This window comes from Colius striatus, chromosome 18 (genome assembly GCF_028858725.1).
Source record: "Colius striatus isolate bColStr4 chromosome 18, bColStr4.1.hap1, whole genome shotgun sequence".
In the NCBI taxonomy this organism is placed as follows: Eukaryota; Metazoa; Chordata; class Aves; order Coliiformes; family Coliidae; genus Colius; species Colius striatus.
Genome location: NC_084776.1, coordinates 7554603 through 7571866, shown reverse-complemented (window position 1 = coordinate 7571866; position 17264 = coordinate 7554603). Strand labels below are relative to the sequence as shown.

At 55.8% G+C, this 17264-nt stretch overlaps 1 protein-coding gene across 5 annotated transcripts; it reads left to right on the top strand.

The window, feature by feature from the left end:
- Positions 1–199: 199 nt before the first annotated feature.
- FBF1 (Fas binding factor 1) lies at positions 200–16900 on the top strand. Of its 5 annotated transcripts, none has more exons than XM_062010582.1 (30): positions 200–266; positions 1596–1707; positions 2047–2074; positions 2721–2762; positions 3067–3157; positions 3576–3636; positions 4107–4157; positions 4295–4442; positions 5129–5242; positions 6083–6236; positions 6467–6600; positions 7043–7145; positions 7249–7644; positions 8310–8384; positions 8654–8748; positions 9423–9481; positions 10170–10214; positions 10306–10440; positions 10642–10742; positions 11163–11369; positions 11824–11931; positions 12204–12331; positions 12611–12729; positions 12846–12968; positions 13310–13495; positions 14198–14374; positions 14532–14669; positions 14772–14904; positions 15228–15397; positions 15894–16900. In XM_062010582.1, the coding sequence occupies exons 2-30, from the start codon at positions 1705–1707 to the stop codon at positions 15975–15977; spliced, it is 3408 nt and encodes a 1135-aa protein (XP_061866566.1). In that variant the 5' UTR covers positions 200–266; positions 1596–1704; the 3' UTR covers positions 15978–16900. The 5 variants fall into 5 exon arrangements, with proteins under 5 accessions (XP_061866566.1, XP_061866567.1, XP_061866568.1 ...); XM_062010583.1 differs by lacking the exon at positions 200–266 and adding an exon at positions 754–773; XM_062010584.1 differs by lacking the exon at positions 200–266 and adding an exon at positions 1430–1482 and having other exon boundaries at positions 7252–7644.
- Positions 16901–17264: the final 364 nt, after the last annotated feature.

Here is a 17264-nt window from a genome sequence, read left to right as displayed (position 1 = left end):
TGAAATGAGCTGTCTGTGACTATGGTTTCCAGGCTGATGTGAACAATGGACTCTTAATGCCACCTTCCAGTGAAGACTTCCAAAGGGAAACCCCAGTCCTCCAGGGCCTAGCAGCATGCATGGTGAAAGCCACTGGTACATGGGCCTGCAGCTTAGAAAATCTCACAGGCTGACATTTCCCATTGAACTTTGTGGACGTAATAACTCAAGTACAAGCGAATGAGGCAGGAGCAGTGCCGACTGTCCTGTTCCCAGCTTCCCTAAGTGTGAGCTCCCTTTTTTCACCTCAACTTGTGGTGGTTCCCATTCACAGTTTGCAGCAGTGCCAGAGCGCCTTTGCTGCACAGGCTGCTGGGTTGCATTTGCTAAAGCTTGACCCTTTGGAGCACGGGTGAGTGATTGGTGCCACGCTCAGCCTCCCGGCTTTGAAGGTAGAGCTGATGGGGGTGCAAACACCCTCCGTGCCTCCCGGGGGACCATCGTGGTGCTGCTCTCGGCCCTTTCTGCCGGGCCGGGGTCCCAGGTGGCCGAGGGCTCGGGGGTGCAGCCCTCGGGCACCCCTGCACCGCCCCAGCGCCTCCGGCGAGCTGCGGGGCGAGCGGAGCCGCCGGCTCCCGGCTGCGGGCGGCCCTAAGTCCCAGCCCTCACCGGAGCCCGGCGGGAACTACATTTCCCATCGTCCCGGGAAAGGGAAGGGGAAGGGCCTGCTGCGTGCCAGGGCCGCGGGAAGGGGTTTGCGGTGAGCAGGGAGCGGGCTGCTGCGGGCAGCGCGGGTGCGCCGGGACACGGGAGCGCGGCGGTGCAGGGCTCCGGCGGTGCAGGGCTGCGGCTGTGCAGGGCTGCGGCTGTGCAGGGCTCCGGCGGTGCAGGGCTCCGGCTGTGCAGGGCTGCGGCGGTGCAGGGCTCCGGCGGTGCAGGGCTCCGGCGGTGCAGGGCTGCGGCGGTGCAGGGCTCCGGCGGTGCAGGGCTCCGGCGGTGCAGGGCTGCGGCGGTGCAGGGCTCCGGCGGTGCAGGGCTGCGGCGGTGCAGGGCTGCGGCGGTGCAGGGCTCCGGCGGTGCAGGGCTGCGGCGGTGCAGGGCTCCGGCGGTGCAGGGCTCCGGCGGTGCAGGGCTGCGGCGGTGCAGGGCTCCGGCGGTGCAGGGCTGCGGCGGTGCAGGGCTCCGGCGGTGCAGGGCTGCGGCGGTGCAGGGCTGCGGCTGTGCAGGGCTCCGGCGGTGCAGGGCTGCGGCGGTGCAGGGCTCCGGCGGTGCAGGGCTCTGGCGGTCCGAGGCGGGGGACGCCGCTTGCATGCTGCTCGCTGCCTCGCTCCGGCACCGCTTTGTTTCCTGCGTGGGCTCCGCGGCTGCAGCCGTCCCGCTCGTTAGGGATTCCTCGGTGTGATGTTTTCCATGCAAACCACAGCAGCAGCTCGAGACTGTTTTAGGGAGTGCGGGGTGGTTTTGAAGACTCAGCTGAAGCTTTGTTTGGAGTGCCTTGGAGAGGTTGGAGTCAGCCTGGCAGGCTGCAGGGGGGCCCTGAGCAGGAGAGGGAAATGTGTTGCAGGGAAGTGTCACTGGCCATAAGAGCTGATCAGGAAATCCTCCTGTCCCTGCAGGTAGGAGGTTGGTGTGATCAGCAGTGTCAGATCCCTCTGCAACGTGACGTGGAGATCGGAAGAGCCTGTAAACAGACTTGTTGGAGCGGGGGAAGGCTGGGACACTGCCATGGTGAGTGTGATAGAGTACAAAGGCAAGCCTGGGAACCCCAAATGTGATGCTCTGGTACCTCTGTTTGGAGGTGTAAGTAATGCCAAGGGCTGGAGGCTTTTGCCTAGCTGTCAGTCAGGAGGGGCTGTGCCCACTGGTGTCTCTAAGGTTGCAAATATCATTGTGGTCCCCCTGGGTTTCATAAGCTGTTTCCCAGACAGCATGGGTATGAGGAGGGCTTCACTGTTGCTGCTCAGAGGGCTGCTCTGGAAAAACCTGCCTCTGGCTTTAATGTGTTTTGAGGAAGTCCAGGTGAGACCTGCTCAATATTCTAATGAGGGAATTTGTCTTTCTCTGTAGGCTACAAAACCCATGAGAAGTTTAAGAGGTATGTACTGTCTTGTGCTTTCCTTTCGCTGTCTATAGGTGCTTTGATCTGCTGGGAATGTGTGGGGCAGAGAAGAGGGGACACTGAGCTCAGGTGGCAGTCCTGGCTACTGAAGTGTTTCATGGTAGTCTGAAAGCTGCAGTTGAGTGTATCGTGTCCTTCCTGATCCAGAGATATTCCCCTGCCTCTCACATCAAGTGGATTTGCTCGCTGGGGTCCTACCTACCTTTCTTTGGGGATTTCTAAAATCTAGGGGAGAATATATGCATTTTTTTCAGTCCTTCCCCTCACCTAATCCCTAACTGCTTGTTTGGAGACCTCCTGCAGCCCCTAGTACTGAAGCAGTGCTTTTGGGGTTGCCCAAGGGCTCTGAGGTGCAGCTCACAGATAAGTGCTGCGTGTGGACTGTGCCTGTCTTGATAAAGATACCTCATTTCTGTCCAAGTGAAGTCAGATCTTTTATCCATATAATACTGGATCAAGTCCTGGTAATTCTCTCTGGATGAGCAAGGAAGGCCTTACACTGATGATGCTTGAGACCAAACCTTTCTGCTTGTGGGATCTCAAAAGAGCAAGCTATGTTGAAAGAGGGAGCCTTTTTACACCTGCTTGGTGAGCTCAACACCTTTAATTTGTCTCCTTTTAGGCTCTATTGATGATGTGCTTGGTGACCTTCTGGGATATGATGGTAAAATGAACCTTCTTTGCATCTGAAAGGGCAGCATCCTTGTAGTCTTGCCTCCCTCCTGGGAGCAGGAGGTGCTGGTGCAAGAGCCATTGATCTGTGAGGGGGATGAAGCTGAGAGCAGGCCATCCCAGAGTCAGATGATGTTGAATAGCTTGGACATAAGGTTGGGGAGGGAAAGTGAAGTTTATCTCCAGTTGAAAACCTCTGCAGCTCATGGAGAGATGGTAAAAATCCCCCTTGGGAGTGCCTAGGCCAGGAATATGCTTATGGTCATCATCCTAATCTCTCCCTGTCTTGTTTCCAGATGAGTCTCCTGATAAATCTGCCAGAGCTCCCCATCCAGCCACAGGCAGCAGTGGGAGAGTCCGGGGCAGCAACTCGCTGGCCAGCAAGAAGTGAGTGCCTTTCAGACACAGCCTCTCTCTGACTTGCACATCTCTCTGTGTTCCCCAGGTCCTTCTGACCTGCCCCATCCTTGGCTTCTCCACCTCACTCCCTGTCTCTGGGAAGGCGAGTTACCTGTGATGCAACTGGGAGCCCTGAGCCTGAAGCTTTTTAACAAGAGCTGGGTGCCCCCAACCCTCTACATCTTCTCTAAATTTCCCTTTTAACAGCTGCTTGCTTAAATGCAGCAGTCACAGTGCTACAATCTTTTTTCCTAGTGTTATTTTAGACTCATTTTCTGTTTTATGATGTGACTGCTGTGGTGTGCCCATGTGCTCCCTCCATATCCCACTGCCTGGCCTGGCTGTCCTCAGGGCACCCTTGCTGAGCTCACATGTGCTGCTGCTAACACCCAGGTTTGTGTCACAGGTCTCTTCTAGAGGATGATTTCTTCAGCAAACTCCCTGCAGAGGACAGTGAAGCTGCAGAGGTGAGCCCACGTTTCAGAAGAGAGCCCAAGTGTCTCAAGGGCTGAGCCTGGTATCTGCCCCTCCAAGTCAGCAGTAGGATATCAGAGATGAACTGTGAAATTTGGCTGAAGAGGTGACCCCTCTATGGCATCCCTGTGGGGTAGGGAAGACAGGACAGGGGAGTGGGTGGATGGTGATTGAAGGGCTTCCAGATGCCAGGAGACATGTGCTACTGCAGCCTCCCTGGGTGTACTTCAGGTAAAGTGTTGTAAGAAGAACCCTTGCTCAAAGCAATGCCCTTGAGTTTTCCTGATGCTTATCCCTGAGGCAGCAGAATCTCAGCAAAGGAATCAAGGCACAGGGAAGTTTCTAGTGAGGACACCCAGAGGAGTTGGTCATTCTCATAAAATGAGGGAAACCAGGGGCTGGAGTGAGGGGGGAGGAGTCCGAAGTCTGCTCATCTTTGATCTCTCCCCCTCCTGGCACGCAGGGATCCAGTGCCTCTGATGCAGACCCACAGGATCTGCTGCAGACCCTGAAGGTGAGTGTGTAACTGCCTCCATCTCCCTCTGCTGTGCCTCCAGCCATGGCCCCCAGCATCAGCTTCCAAAGGGCACACTGGCACTGGGGCTGTAGTAGTGCTTACCCTGCTCTCATCCTTGTCCTCTTCCTTCCCAGGATATGGATGACATGGAAGCTGATCTCCTGAGGATATCAAAACCCAGTTCTGCACCAGGGAAGACAACTGTGAAAGGTCCTGGGAAATGGGATGCCTTGGGAGAAGGAGGAGCAAAAGCCACAGGGAAACTGCTAGCTCCTGAGAAAGGTAAAAAGGAGTTTTTGCTCTTCTCTTCACAACTTAACTGCAAATGAGCAGGGAATGTTTTCATCTGAGAACAAAAGGTGGATTTGTTCCCTAAAATCTTTTCCTGGTCCCTTTTTGAAGGAGTTTTATTCTGGTCATGTGTTGGCCCTTGGGAGATGCCTGGTCTGGCCTCTTACCATGCTGTGGTAACATGCAGCAGTGACAATGACAGCCATGCTGCCAACTCCCACCAAACACCATTTGGCTGTTCCCTGGTGCAGTGCAAAGTGTTTCTGGTGGGATCTGCCTGATCTGCTTGGAAAGAGAGCCCACCAAGATCAACATCTGTTAAAATCACTAATGGGCTTCAGATGATTTCCCCTTTTTTCTTTGCCTAGACAGTACTCAAGCATTGAAGTACACAAAGTGTTGGTTTTTTTCTCCTAGGAGAAAGAAAGCTTTTAAAAAAAAATGAACAGAAAATTAACTGTTGAGTATTTGAAGTTCAGGGAGACTCCAGAGTGTCCCAGGTCCCTGCAGACCCTGCCTTCATGGCTTTGGGCAGATATGGCCTCCTGTCCCCACCTGCACATGGTAGGGGATAGGGTTTGGCTGAGTGCAGAGCTGTTTTTCTAAATAATGCTGGGTTGGTTTGTTTCTGTTCTTCTTTTCCTTTCCTGCCTCTATGGGGTAATTCCCTGATTTAGATGGTTCTTTGGCCAAGCTTTTGACCACTGAGGAGCAGGATGCTCCCAAGAAGCCAATTCCAACAGGTACTAAAAGCAGCTTTGAGAAAAACCCAGAAGAGAGCAAAGGGAAAGGTAAGCAGGATTGCTCAATGCATCCTTTTTGTATTACATGAATCAACATCCTGGATTAGTTTATGCAAGGTCCAGACTGGTTAAATTGAAAGCCACCTAGTGCCATCTCTGTCTGGTCCTATACAGAGCAACTTGAGACACAGCTCACCAAGTACTTGGTATTTCCAGTGTGCTGGAGGTTACAGAACTGACCTTTAATTTCCTTGAATGGAGGCTCAGATCTTACTTTTGACCTCATGCAGCCTGTTCTGCATGTTGCCAAATTCTGGGTTAGGATTTGAGTGGCCAAGAGCATCCCCAGTACACTCCAAACCACAGCTGGGCCAGCTCTGGGTGGGATCCAGCAGCACCGTGGCTGTGTTACAGGCACTCATCCCTTTTGTTGCTGCAGCAGGGATGCTAATGGGTCTGATAGTCCCCTAAAGTTGCTTTTCCTTCTGGTAAGTCCCCTCTGGACACAAGTAGCAGTTGGTAGGTTAGAGCAAGGACTAAGGTACATTGGTGAAGCAGGAATTTTGGGTTAAGGGAGGTAGGAATTATCTGACTGAAAACTTACAAAGCTAATAAAGCTCCTGGTGCTTGCTAGAGGTGGAAACCCCTGTGTTAGGGACACCCAGCAGTGTCCCATCAGGGGATGCATGGCCACAGACCAGGCCATGGCCCAGCTGTCACTTTATCATTTACTATCAGATTTGGTCACTGAAAAAGACTGATTTTGAAATGGCTTTGTGAAAGGTCCTGAGAGGTAAGAGCAGGCAGGGCTACTTTGATCTCTTGTTAAAAAAAAACCCAAAGGTTTTCCCTGAGGAAATCTCCTACAATGTGTGATCCCATCCACAGGGCCAAACCCGCTCCAGACACCCCTGCACACCGTGGCCACAGCCCGGAGGAGGGAGCAGCTCACGTTTGAAGATGATGGTGATGACCTGATGGATGCACTGGGATTTGGCAATGATCCCAAAGGACATGAGAAGCAGGGAAAGAAGGCAGAAGAGTAAGGGCAATGAAAAAGCAGTGGGAGTAAAGCAGGGAAGGGCTTGTGTGTTGAGATGAGATCACTGTGCTGTGTGAGAAGTGCTGGAGCCTTCTGCCTGTGAGTCCCAGAAAGAGGCAAAAGTAGCCTTGTTTCACTCTGGAGAAAAGCCAGAGCACCCTGGCAAGGCTGTGTCACAAGGAACAGCCCAGCCTCTTAGAGAAACTCATCTGCTGCTGTGTCCCCAACAGAGATGTGCTCCAGCCAGCCTGCTCCAAGCTGGACAAGTTGCTGGGACGAGGCTCCATGGGCAAAACCCTGGAGCAGCCAGGCATGGGAGAGCACAAGGAGTTCCAACTGGATAAGAAGTACCAAAAGCAGCCAGGTGAGTGCAGCCAGGGATGCTGGGAAGGTCTGCAGAGGTGATGGTGTTGGCTTGGAAGAGCAAGATTGACCACTGATGCCCTTGCAAGGGAAATACCATCTCTGTAGGGGTGAGGGGGGATTGCTAATGGGCTGTTGGTCACTGTGGCAGTAAGGTGGCTAATACAAGAGGGTTGCATTCTGCCCTCACAGCAGCCTGGGAGCATTTCTTTGCACAGTAGCCATAATTGAGTTGCCTTTGGATGAGGGCTAATTGCCAACAAAGAAGCTTTACCCAGCCACGCTGAGGATGCACATTGCTTCGGGGTTTCCAGAGAAGATATCTCTAGCTGTGTTTCCTAGAGGCAGCAATTGCAGTGGGAACTGCAGAGGAGGAGGGAGGCTGATGTCTTTGCACCCAGTTGCTTCTCTGGGCATTGACTCAAGGCTATTTGTTTGAACAGAGAAGGAAGAGGACTGGGACAAGGAAGATTTTATCTTTGGAGCATACCAGCCCTCGGTGGCCTCTGTGCCCAAGAGCCAGCTAACGAGGAGGCAGTCTGTCAGGTATGGTGCTCTGTGTGTGTCCAGACACAGTGCTCCTGCAGCAGAGCAGGCAGGGGCCCTGGGGCCCCCTCTCAGGCTGAAATGGAACTGCTTCTCCTTGCAGCAGGTTTTCAAACAACAGCAGCAGCGAAGTAAAACAGGAGCTCCACTCCAAAGCTCTTCCTGCAGCCAGCAGCAGCCCTGTGCGGGGCAGGAGGGCTGGAGGCGACTGGCTGGGCTTGAAGGATGAGGATGTGATGGATTCAGAGCCACTGTCTGCAGTGAAGGGCAGCCCTGCTGTTAGCTGCCCCAGCCCTGCCCCAGCCATACGGCCTGGCCCCGCCAGCCACATCCCGGCTGCAGAGGAGGCAGCGGCTAAAGCGGCCCCGCTGGAGGAGGAGAACTGGCTGAGCGCTGCCTTGGCTCGTAAAAAAGCCCAAGCACAGGCAAAGACCCAGGAGAGAAATGCCAAGGCCTCAGAGGCTCCAGGGGAAAGGCTGCATCTCCATCCTGCTGTCAGGTAAAGGCACAGTTGATGGCCACGCTGCTCCTGCTTGCTCCCCGTGTAGCTGTTCCAGCAGCACCTCTCAGAAACCCTTGTCTCAGATTTGAGCAATCAGTTTTAAGCACTAGTTTGTCCTGGGTCAGAGTAATAATGCAGGGCTTTCCCCTACTTGATCCAGCCTGCAGTCCCATCACACCTCTGGGCTCACCTTGCAGGTGTGGCCAAAATTGCACACGCTGTTCCAGGTCCTGCAGAGCTGTCCTGGATCAGCACAGCCCCACAGCACACACTGTGTTCCTCATTCCTGCCTTCATTCCCCTTCATTCCTCCCTAGTTCCAGACAAACAGCCTCCTCCAGCTGAGTTTCCACAGCCAGAGGTTGAGCCTTGTGCCATTAGAATGGGACTCAGAAGGGAATTGCAAAGAGCTGTGTGTGATGTGCAGGGCTGTGTTAGCTGGAGCTGCTGCTGTCCAGGGCAAGGAGGGGCATGAAACAAGGCAGAACACCAGTGATGGAGGTTTTGAGGTGGCTTTGCTCCCTCTGCAGCCAGGAGGCTGAATCCTGGCACAGCCAAATGGGATAGAGGCTTTCACCTGCAGGGCAGGAGCTGGTGTTAGGGACAAGATCTTGCCTTTCCTGGCCTCATGGGCTCTCCCACATCGGGTGTTTCTGCTTGCAGCCATCCAGCCGCCTCCACGGGAGCCCCGCAGCAGGCAGCTGCCCTGCAGGACACAGCCACTGCAGACAGCTCTGGGTAAGGCCTCTGTCAGCTCTCAGGCACCCTCCATGGGACATATGTCCTGCAGAAAGCAGCTCTGTGTGTGAAATGGGGGAGTGAGGAGGGCTGGGAGCCAGCAGGGATCACTTCGGGTCTGGGGCCTCTGTACCTAGGAGGGAAGGCAGTTCGGAAGGTTTGTCAGGCTCTTGTCTGTTGGATCACTGAGAGAGCCAAGCAGAGCAATATCTGTGTGCCTCTCCCTGAGCTGTGGCACTGCTGTGCATCACTTGTGTCTGTCCCTGCAGGCAGCCAGTGCCCTGGCTCAGCACCAAAAAACGAGCCTCAGCTCCGCCGTCGGAGGCTGCGAAGGAGGATCCCTGCAGAGACACCAGCGCCCTGGGTGCGTTTCCTGGCATTGTACAACTTGGGCAGCAGGATGCAGAGAGGCTCCCCCTGCCCTGCAAAGCAAGAAAAAGTCAGGAGTCACAGCATGGCCTTTGGCCATGGAGTTGCTGCCCAGGCTTTGAGCAGCCAGCGTGGGAGCAGGTTGCCATGCTGCAGGATCCCACCATCCCCATTTTGTGGTGTGGTGGGGACACGGTACTGGGGCACACTGAGCTCTGCAGGGCTGCCTTTGGGCTTTCAGAGGGCTGCAGGAGACTTGCTTTCTTTTGGTGGATGTGAGTTCATGCTGTCCCTTCTCTTTCCCTCTCCTGCCCATGTGCTTGTCCCACTAGTGCTGGGTGCTAGAAGACCTGCTCCTGCCCTGGGCTGAGGCTGTGCACCAGTTCAGAGCCAACTGAAAGTATCTTAGAGGATTCAGCCTCCTCCCTGGGTGATGGAGATGGAGGAGGAGCCATGCTTTGCCCTCAGACTTACTCTGCATGGCAGAGTGCCCCTGTTGTGCGTGAGGTGGGGTAGGGGTGCATAAATGGACAGGCCTGTCTGACCCTCTGTTCCCAGCACCACCCACCAGAGCAGAGCAGAACCCTTCTCACTCTGCTGACCTTCATCTTTCTGGGAGGGGATGATTCCTGTTGCCATGTCTAAATCACAGACTTGTTCAATTTTCAGCCTCTACAGCCATGTTCCCAGGAGAGCAGGACATGCAGGGCCCTGTCCCACTTGCTCAGGTAGGTCTGCTGGGCCTGTGGCCCTGAGAGGTGCAGGATCAGGCCAGTGATGGTAAGTCCTCCCCTACCAACTCAGTCATGCAACTCTGTGCATCTGTGGGAGCCTGGGTTCATGGAGGCAAAGTGTTTGGAGAGCTCTGAGATACCACAAGTTGAATTTATCAGGCCAAAGCCTGTATGCTGTGGTTGCTTTGTAAATCACAGAGGTTTACAATGCTGCATTGCCTGAGCAGCAGTTACAGAGTTCTCTGGGCATGTATACATTATATTAATTCAACAACAGCAGTTGATAGTGGAATTTGCTTCAGCAGATTTTCCTCAGTATAGTAGTGAGGATCCCCTGAGATTGTTTCTAGAGAACTGGAGGGCCGTCAGAGCCTTTGGTAGAGAGGGCAGCTCTTGCTTTGTCTTTGAAGCCCCCTTTTTTCATCTGTTTGGGCCTCCTTGCCCTGCCTTCATGGCAGGACACCTACTGTCTCTGATGATCTTATCGTTGAATCTGTCCCCAGAGAAAGAGGAGCCCAGCATCCTTCTGTCTGGGGTAGGGGCTACTGAGCATCAGAAGGGACTCAGGCCAGCAACAGGGCTGGGCTGGAGAGGAGCAGAGGAAGGACTGCAGTAAGCTGGTTATAGGAGGAATGTTCCCCCAGGACTTTACCTCCCTGAGAGCAGCCCTGTGTCTCTGCAGGTTCCTACACCCAGGACACAGCTCCAGGCTGCCCCACAGCTGCAGGTGAGACACAAGCCTTCCTTTGTGGCCTGATTGCCACCCCACAAAGCCACTGATCCTGAAGGGCCTAGATCTTCTCTCTCTATACCCACAGGCAGAGTCCCCAGGCCTGAGCTTGCTGCATGACAGGAGGCTGGGGCATGGCACTGCCCAGCTCTGTGAGGACACATCAGGCTGCCAGGCAGCTCTGGTCAGCGCCCAGGCCCGTGTGGCAGAGCTGGAGAGCCAGGTGAGCCGCGTCACCTGCTGGAAGGGAGACCACGGGTGACCCAGGAGGAGGAGAAGGGGTCATATCCACTCAATTAGCATCAAAGTGACAGGGGAGAGAGGAGAAACCTCTCTGTCCAGAGGTAGCCATGGCCACTGAGTGCTGCTGTGGGAGCTCTGTCCCTGGGGCAGCACAAGGACCTTCTCCCCGGGTGCCCGGCAGGTGCGGACACTGGAGCTGGAGCGGACACAGCAGAGGCTGTTGCTGGAGAGTCTCCAGCAGCAGCGCCAGAAGGACCTGGATCTTCTCGAGAGCACCTACAGGTACCAGGCTCTCACCTGTACTTCCCTCCTCTGTCAGATCCTTGCTTACAGCCGTCTCCCCTGGGGTGGGGAGGGCTGGGCTGCTTCCCCGATCCATCCCTGGGGCAGACAGGCAGAGAGTTGCATCGGGGTGGACCTGGTGGGGACAGAGAGCAGCCCCACAGGTGAGCCAAGGTTGGAGTCCACTCACCAACACTGTCCCATGGGTGGTGAGGAAGAGGTCCCATTGCCAGCGTGTCCCCAGTGCAATGCATTGGGCAGTAACAGGAGGGTTTGAGGCTCTGCCTGTGGAGAGTCTGAATGTTTCCCTGTAAACACAGCAACACTGATCTCCTAAATCCCCACGACCACTTTGGGTGGAGAGCTCCAGGTATTGCCATGAGAGCAACACTTCTTCCTTGCTGTGACCTCTGTGAGCAGATGCCAAATGAAGGTGTTGGAGGAGAGCCATGGGCAGCGGGAGGAGAGGCTGCGGCAGGAGCTGGAGCAGCTGAGGGCTCAGCTGCTGTCGCAGAGCCGGGACATGGAGCAGGCGCGGGCAGAGCTGCGGGCACAGCACCAGCAGCACGTGGCGGCACTGGAGCAGCAGCACACGCTGGAGGTGAAGCGGCTGCAAGAGCTGCAGAGGTCAGAGCAGCACATACTGGAGTTAGTAGCCCTGTTCTTGGCCAAGCAACCAGGGAACAGACTGGGGCTGTGGTGAAAGGAGAAAGGAAGCTTGAGAAGCACTGGGGTGTGGGTGGCTCAGTAGCTTTTGGAATGGGGATTTGCTTTGTAGGTGGACACAGGTTGATCAGTCTGGAGGCATCATTTCAGAGTGAATGCACTGATCCCTTTTACTCAGGCCAGTGAGCCACTGGTGTCCACATAGTTTGGGTCAATGAGAAGCCAGGTTTTGGTGGAGAGACCCTTAAGCCCTGCATGTGGTCCATGCCAAATGTAGATGCCCTATGACAGCCCACCATGCCAGCTCAGCTCCTGGCACCTCTCAGCCCCATGACCAGGCCTCTTACACAGTGCCTGTCACATGGAGCACAGGTTTGAGACAGCCCATGGTGGGCTTCTTGCCTGTGTCCTGCAGGACGTCCATCCAGGAGCTGCGCCAGGACCACGACGAGCAGCTCCAGCGGCTGCAGCGGCTGAAGGATCAGGAGATGGAAGCGGTGACCAGCGCCACGTCACACACCAGGTACCAGCCCCACATTGATCCCTGGCCATGGTGTTCCCTGAGGAACCAGCCTCAGAGGCAACAGAGCCCATCCCCTCTTCCCCCTGCTGCCTCTCCCAGGGCTACTGAGCTGTTTGCTGTCTGTCAGTACTCTCCTAAGCAGCAGCGCTGCTGTGACCCACAGAGGGGCAGGGCAGCACTGCCTGGCCTTTGGCCCACCACAACTCCCTCTTCATTGCAGTGAGGTGATGTGTCCCCCACAGGGGTGACTTTCTCCTTGCTCCTCTCTGCAGGTCTCTGCACAGCATCGTCGAGCGGATGGAGAAGTTCTCCAGTGATCTGCACGAGCTGTCACACAAGGTGGAGGCCAGGCACCACAGCACCTCCCAGGAGCTGGCCACAGGGGCACAGCAGCTCAAGGGTACGGCTGCCATCTGTCAGTGCTGGAATGGCTCTGGAGGCACCCAGGGAGTGGGGAGAAGGTGCTCTGAGTCAGGCAGGGACTGGGAACCAAGACTGGCAAAGCCTGGCCTGCCTCGGTCACTGAACATCTCAGGGTGGCCCCATTATGAAACTGTCCTGGGGATGTGCAGAAGGGGATGAGCACAAATGCATGCAGGTTTTTTTCTGTGAATATGGTGTGGACAGAGAGGGCTTCCCACCTCATGCTGCTCATGGCTCTGCTGCTCCCTCTGCCCAGTGCTCCAAGACACAATGCTGCAGCAGCAGAAGGACATGGAGGAGGAACGGAGAGGGCTCCAGGACTTGATTGCTAAAATGGAGGCCAGGCTGAGTGAGCAGACTCGGCAGCTGGAGCAGGTGAGCCCAGGCTGTCTCTTTTGCCCAAGTCAGCCCTCCTGTATGGGTTTGGGATAGATATGTCTTGCCCCAGGAGCCTGGAACAGCCCCTGTCTCTCCTCTTTGTCCAAACCCAGGAGCGCTGGAAGGCGACAGCAGAGCAGTGCAAAGTGGAATCGCTGCAGCGCTCGCTGGAGGAGCAGCGGCGAGTCCTGAGCCAGCAGCTCTCCGTGGAGCGAGCAGAGCTGGAGAGGGCCAAGGTGAGGTGGGACAGACAGCTCCAGGTGATGTTCACGTGTGGCCCGAGCCTGAGGAGGGCTACAGTGTGCTGTGTGGTGGAGGAAGGAGCTGGGTTCTGGGCTGCAGCACTTTGCCCCCTCAATCCCACCCCCAGTCACAGTGACTCACCATCAGAGCAGCCCCCTGGCAGCTGGAAGCAGGGGCAGAGCTGTCCATGCAGGGCTCAGCCCAGGCACTGTGGGCTTGAACCAGCTTCTGGGTGTTGTGTGGGGTTTGGTGGCAGAGGTGGGTTAAAGGAGAAAAATCCTGCAGCAAAGGGGACTTAATGCTTTGCCTCTCCCTCTCTTGTGACACTCTGCAGAGCGCTTTGCTGGCGGAGCAGCAATCGGTGATGCAGAAGTGCTCAGAGGAGCGCCAGAAGCTGGCGGCTGAGTGGGCTGAACTTCGTGCCCAGCAGCAGCTGAGTAAGGAGCAGATGGAGAGGGACATGGGCCGAGCCCTGCAGATGGGGTCCCAGAGAGAGGGCACCATCATCAGCCTGGCGAAGGTACTGCAGCACAACCCCTTCCCGTGCCACGGGGCAGGCTCAACACTGCCATCAGGTGTTAAACACAGAGATGTCACTTGGGGTGGTGAGAATCAGGCTGCTCCGGGAGCAGCCTCCACCAGCCTGTTGTAGATGCTGACAGAAGCGTGGGTTGCCTCTGTCTCTCCCTTCTGCCTGTGAGGAATTGGGGCAGCCAGACCAGGCACAGCCACCTCCATTATGAGTCTGGTGAGAGGAAAACCCCATGATGGGTGTAAGCAAAGTCTTCCCCCTGCCATGGGGACGTGGCCAGAGCCAGCTCTGCTCCCTCCTAGGGCTGTCCAGAGGGGATCTGTGGCACAGACAATGTGGCAGAGCTGCATTTTTAAAGAGCTGCCACAGGGGAAAATAAGTATTCAGCCTGAGTGTTTCCACTGCTGACAAACTGCTGTGACTTGAGCACCCCTTTAGGGTGTGCAACATGGTGAGGGGCTCTGTCCTTTCCAGGGAAGGGAGTATGTATGTGTATAATCCCACCTCAGCCAGCCTTGTTCCCAAGGGGCAATGGATGAAGGCACTGCTTGAGTACCTGGGAGTGTTGTTCTGCACCCCAGGCTGCACATCACACATGAGAAGCTCACTAGGGCCAGATGTCTTCCACCACTCACAGCAGTGTCCAGGACAGGGCAGGTAGTGCATTGGTTTGCCCTGTGCCCATTCCAGGAGCTGGCAGAGCTCAAGTTCCGGGGCCATGAGCTGAAAGCCAAGGAGGAGGAACTGGCAAAGGCCAGAGAGCTGCAGGATGAGGCCTGGCAAGAGCTGAAGCTGGAGAAGGAGAAGGTGAAGGTGGCTGCACAGCGTGTGCAGCGGCAGGAGGAGGAGGTGCAGAGCAAGGCCAAGGTAAGCACAGCAGCAAAGCTGGGAGGGTTCACAGCCCTCCCCAAGCCAGGACTCCTAGTGCTGTCCTAGAAGGTGAATAAGGGGATGCAGAAAGGAGACCTGCCCCAGAGCAGCAAGGGGCCCTGGCCCCAGCCTCTGCAGCCTCTCTACCTTACAGCTCTCATCCCAGAAGTATGAGGAGGGGGAGCGAGCGCTGCAGAAGGCTTGCAGAGTGGAGGGTGAGCACCAAAGCAGGCTACAGGCCATGCAGCAGCACTTGGAGCAGCTGAGGCAGCAGGAAGAGCATCTGCACCAGGCAAATACCCCCTCACCTTTCCTTGTCCTGAGGCCACTGTGTTGAGGGCCTGAACCTTTGCCAACAGCTTCTCTCTCTCCCTTTCTCCTGGGGATGGGGCAGGTGCGGCTGAGCATGGCTCAGCAGCGGAGACAGCTTGAACAGCTACGTGAGGAGCTGCCCAACAACCCCATGATGCTGCTGACTGCAGACCAGGACCTCAGGGCACCTGTGAACGGCCTCTCCAGCACACTGTGTAAGGCTTTCTGCCTGTTGCCAATGGGTAGGGAAATGGCTGGGCGGCAGATGCACTTGTATTCTGCTCTTCAGGAGGCTTGGCATGTTGCTGAGGGCTCATTTAGTTCCCTGTATATAAACCTCAGCTGTGAGTTGGCCTCTTTGTCCTTGGAAGGAGCTCAGTGGAGTTCCCTGAGGCAGGGCAGTACCAGGAGGGTGTAGAGGGGGCGGAAAGGGACAGGCAGGTGGGTTAAAGCCTGTTTGCAGTGGGAAGCTGGGGAGGACCTTGCTGTAGGGACATGAAGGCAGCAGGCAAAGGAATGCTGTTGTCTCTGTTTGCAGTTCCCCTGATGGCAGTGGCACCACACAGTCGGGCTCTTGTTGCAGAGCCTCCAGCTCCTGTCAGGGTGCTCCCTCAGCACAGCCCTGGGGCTGGCAGGGGCACCCCGGCCACAGCCAGCCCCACCGAGCTCTGTGCCACACTGCTGCTGCTGAATCTCAGGGCCCAACAGGTGAGGGGGAGGAGACTGGGGCTGGAGAAGGGGCTTGGAACCAGCTGGATGGGAGCAGGGCTGGGTGAAGCCTGATTTGAGCCCAGCAGCCACAGGATGGGATGTCTTCTAAGATCATTACTGAGCTGTTGGGCTGGGTGGGCTTGCAGAAGAGAACCTGTCACACCTAGAGGAGTGATGCCAAAAGAAGGATGGGTGAACCTTCACAGCTTGTCTCAGGTTCATCGACAACATCCTGGACCTGATGGTTTGCCCCTCTCCTCACCTCATCCCTGGGTGGGAGAAGCCATCTCCACTGGACTCTGGCTTTGTGATGTCCCCGTCCTCTCCCTTCAGCCCCCTGCTTCCCTGCTGGGTCCTTCCCCAGGCTGGGATGCTCTTTGAGGCTTCTTCTGTAGGATTTGGGGTACCTCCCTCACCCAGTGACACCCTGGGCTGTGTGACTCCATTTGTGTAGCACTCTCTGATATCTCTCCCGTCATCCCTTTCTTCTCAGGACCATGATTTCTTAGAGAATGAGCAGTTCTTCCTGGAGACTCTGAAGAAGGCATCCTACAATCCTTCAACTCGGTCAGGCTGAGGGAAAGGGCAAGGTGGTCATCAGCACATCCCAATGGACATCATCACCAAAACTACAGCCATGTCTCCACCAACTAGTAATAAAGAACCCCAGACTTTCTTGGGCATTGTGGGGTTTTGGAGGATGCACATTCCCAACTACTGTAAATCCTCTCTATCAAGTCACCTGGAAGAGAAATGATTCAAATAGGGCCCTAAACAACAACAACAAGGCTTTCAACACACTGAACAAGAGTTTGCTCAGGCAGTTGCCCTTGGGCCAGTCTGGACAGGACTAGATGTGAAAAATGTGCAGCTGGAGAGAATGGCCCTACCTGGAGCCTTTGGCAAGAAGCACTTGGGGGGCTGGAGGCTGACCCCTTGGAGCCAGGGATACAGAGGATCCAAGGCCCGATACACTCCATTAAGAAGGGGACACTGGCAGCATATGATGGAGTTGGAGGTGCCTCAGAAGGAATTGGCATGGAAGCTGGACTCTTCTTAGTACCCTGACTGCCAGTGTGGGTGTTCAAAGGGAGGGTCTGCTCCACACATCACACTACTGATGTGACATGGAGGAGGGGGTATAGGAAACTCCAGTCACCCTGGCCTCCTGCAAGTGATCACCAACTGGCCAGAGGGTAAAGATACACATCTAGCAAAGGCCACCTGGAGACTCAGCACTGAGGGGATCTGTCAGTCGAGCTGGCCCTGCCCAATCAGAACTTGCACCCTTTGGAAGGAGGTAAAGTCCTGGTAGTGTATATGGAGAATGTTAGGAACGACAGTTTGGGTTAAGCCTGCTTTGGGCAAAGGGAAACCCCCACAAGGGATTGTTTTTGCTCAAGGACTTGGCTGCACTTGGTGGGTGATGCAGGAGGATGTTCAATGGGTACCTTAGGGGGGATTTAATTTAGTGTGAGGTCAGTTTTAACACAAGCACTTCAAGCAACAGCCTTTTGTGGGTCTGATTCAATAAAGTGCCTTGTGTGTTCATGTTACTGTGACTCTCTGCTGGGCTTCGCTGCCTTCTCCTTTTTGAGCCCTTTTCTTGAAAGAAATGTGAATGTTGTGCTGGGCTTCAGTTCCCCTCATAGAACCAGAGAATTGTCCCAGCCCTCCCCTCCCCCTGCCCAGCCCAGCACTGACCCACAGCCCTCAGCACCTCAGCTCCAGGCCTTGGGATCCCCCCGGGCTGGGCACTGCCCCAGCTCCCAGCACTGACCCACGGCCTCAGCACCTCAGCTCCAGGCCTTGGGATCCCCCCGGGCTGGGCACTGCCCCAGCTCCCTGGGCAGCCTGGCACGGG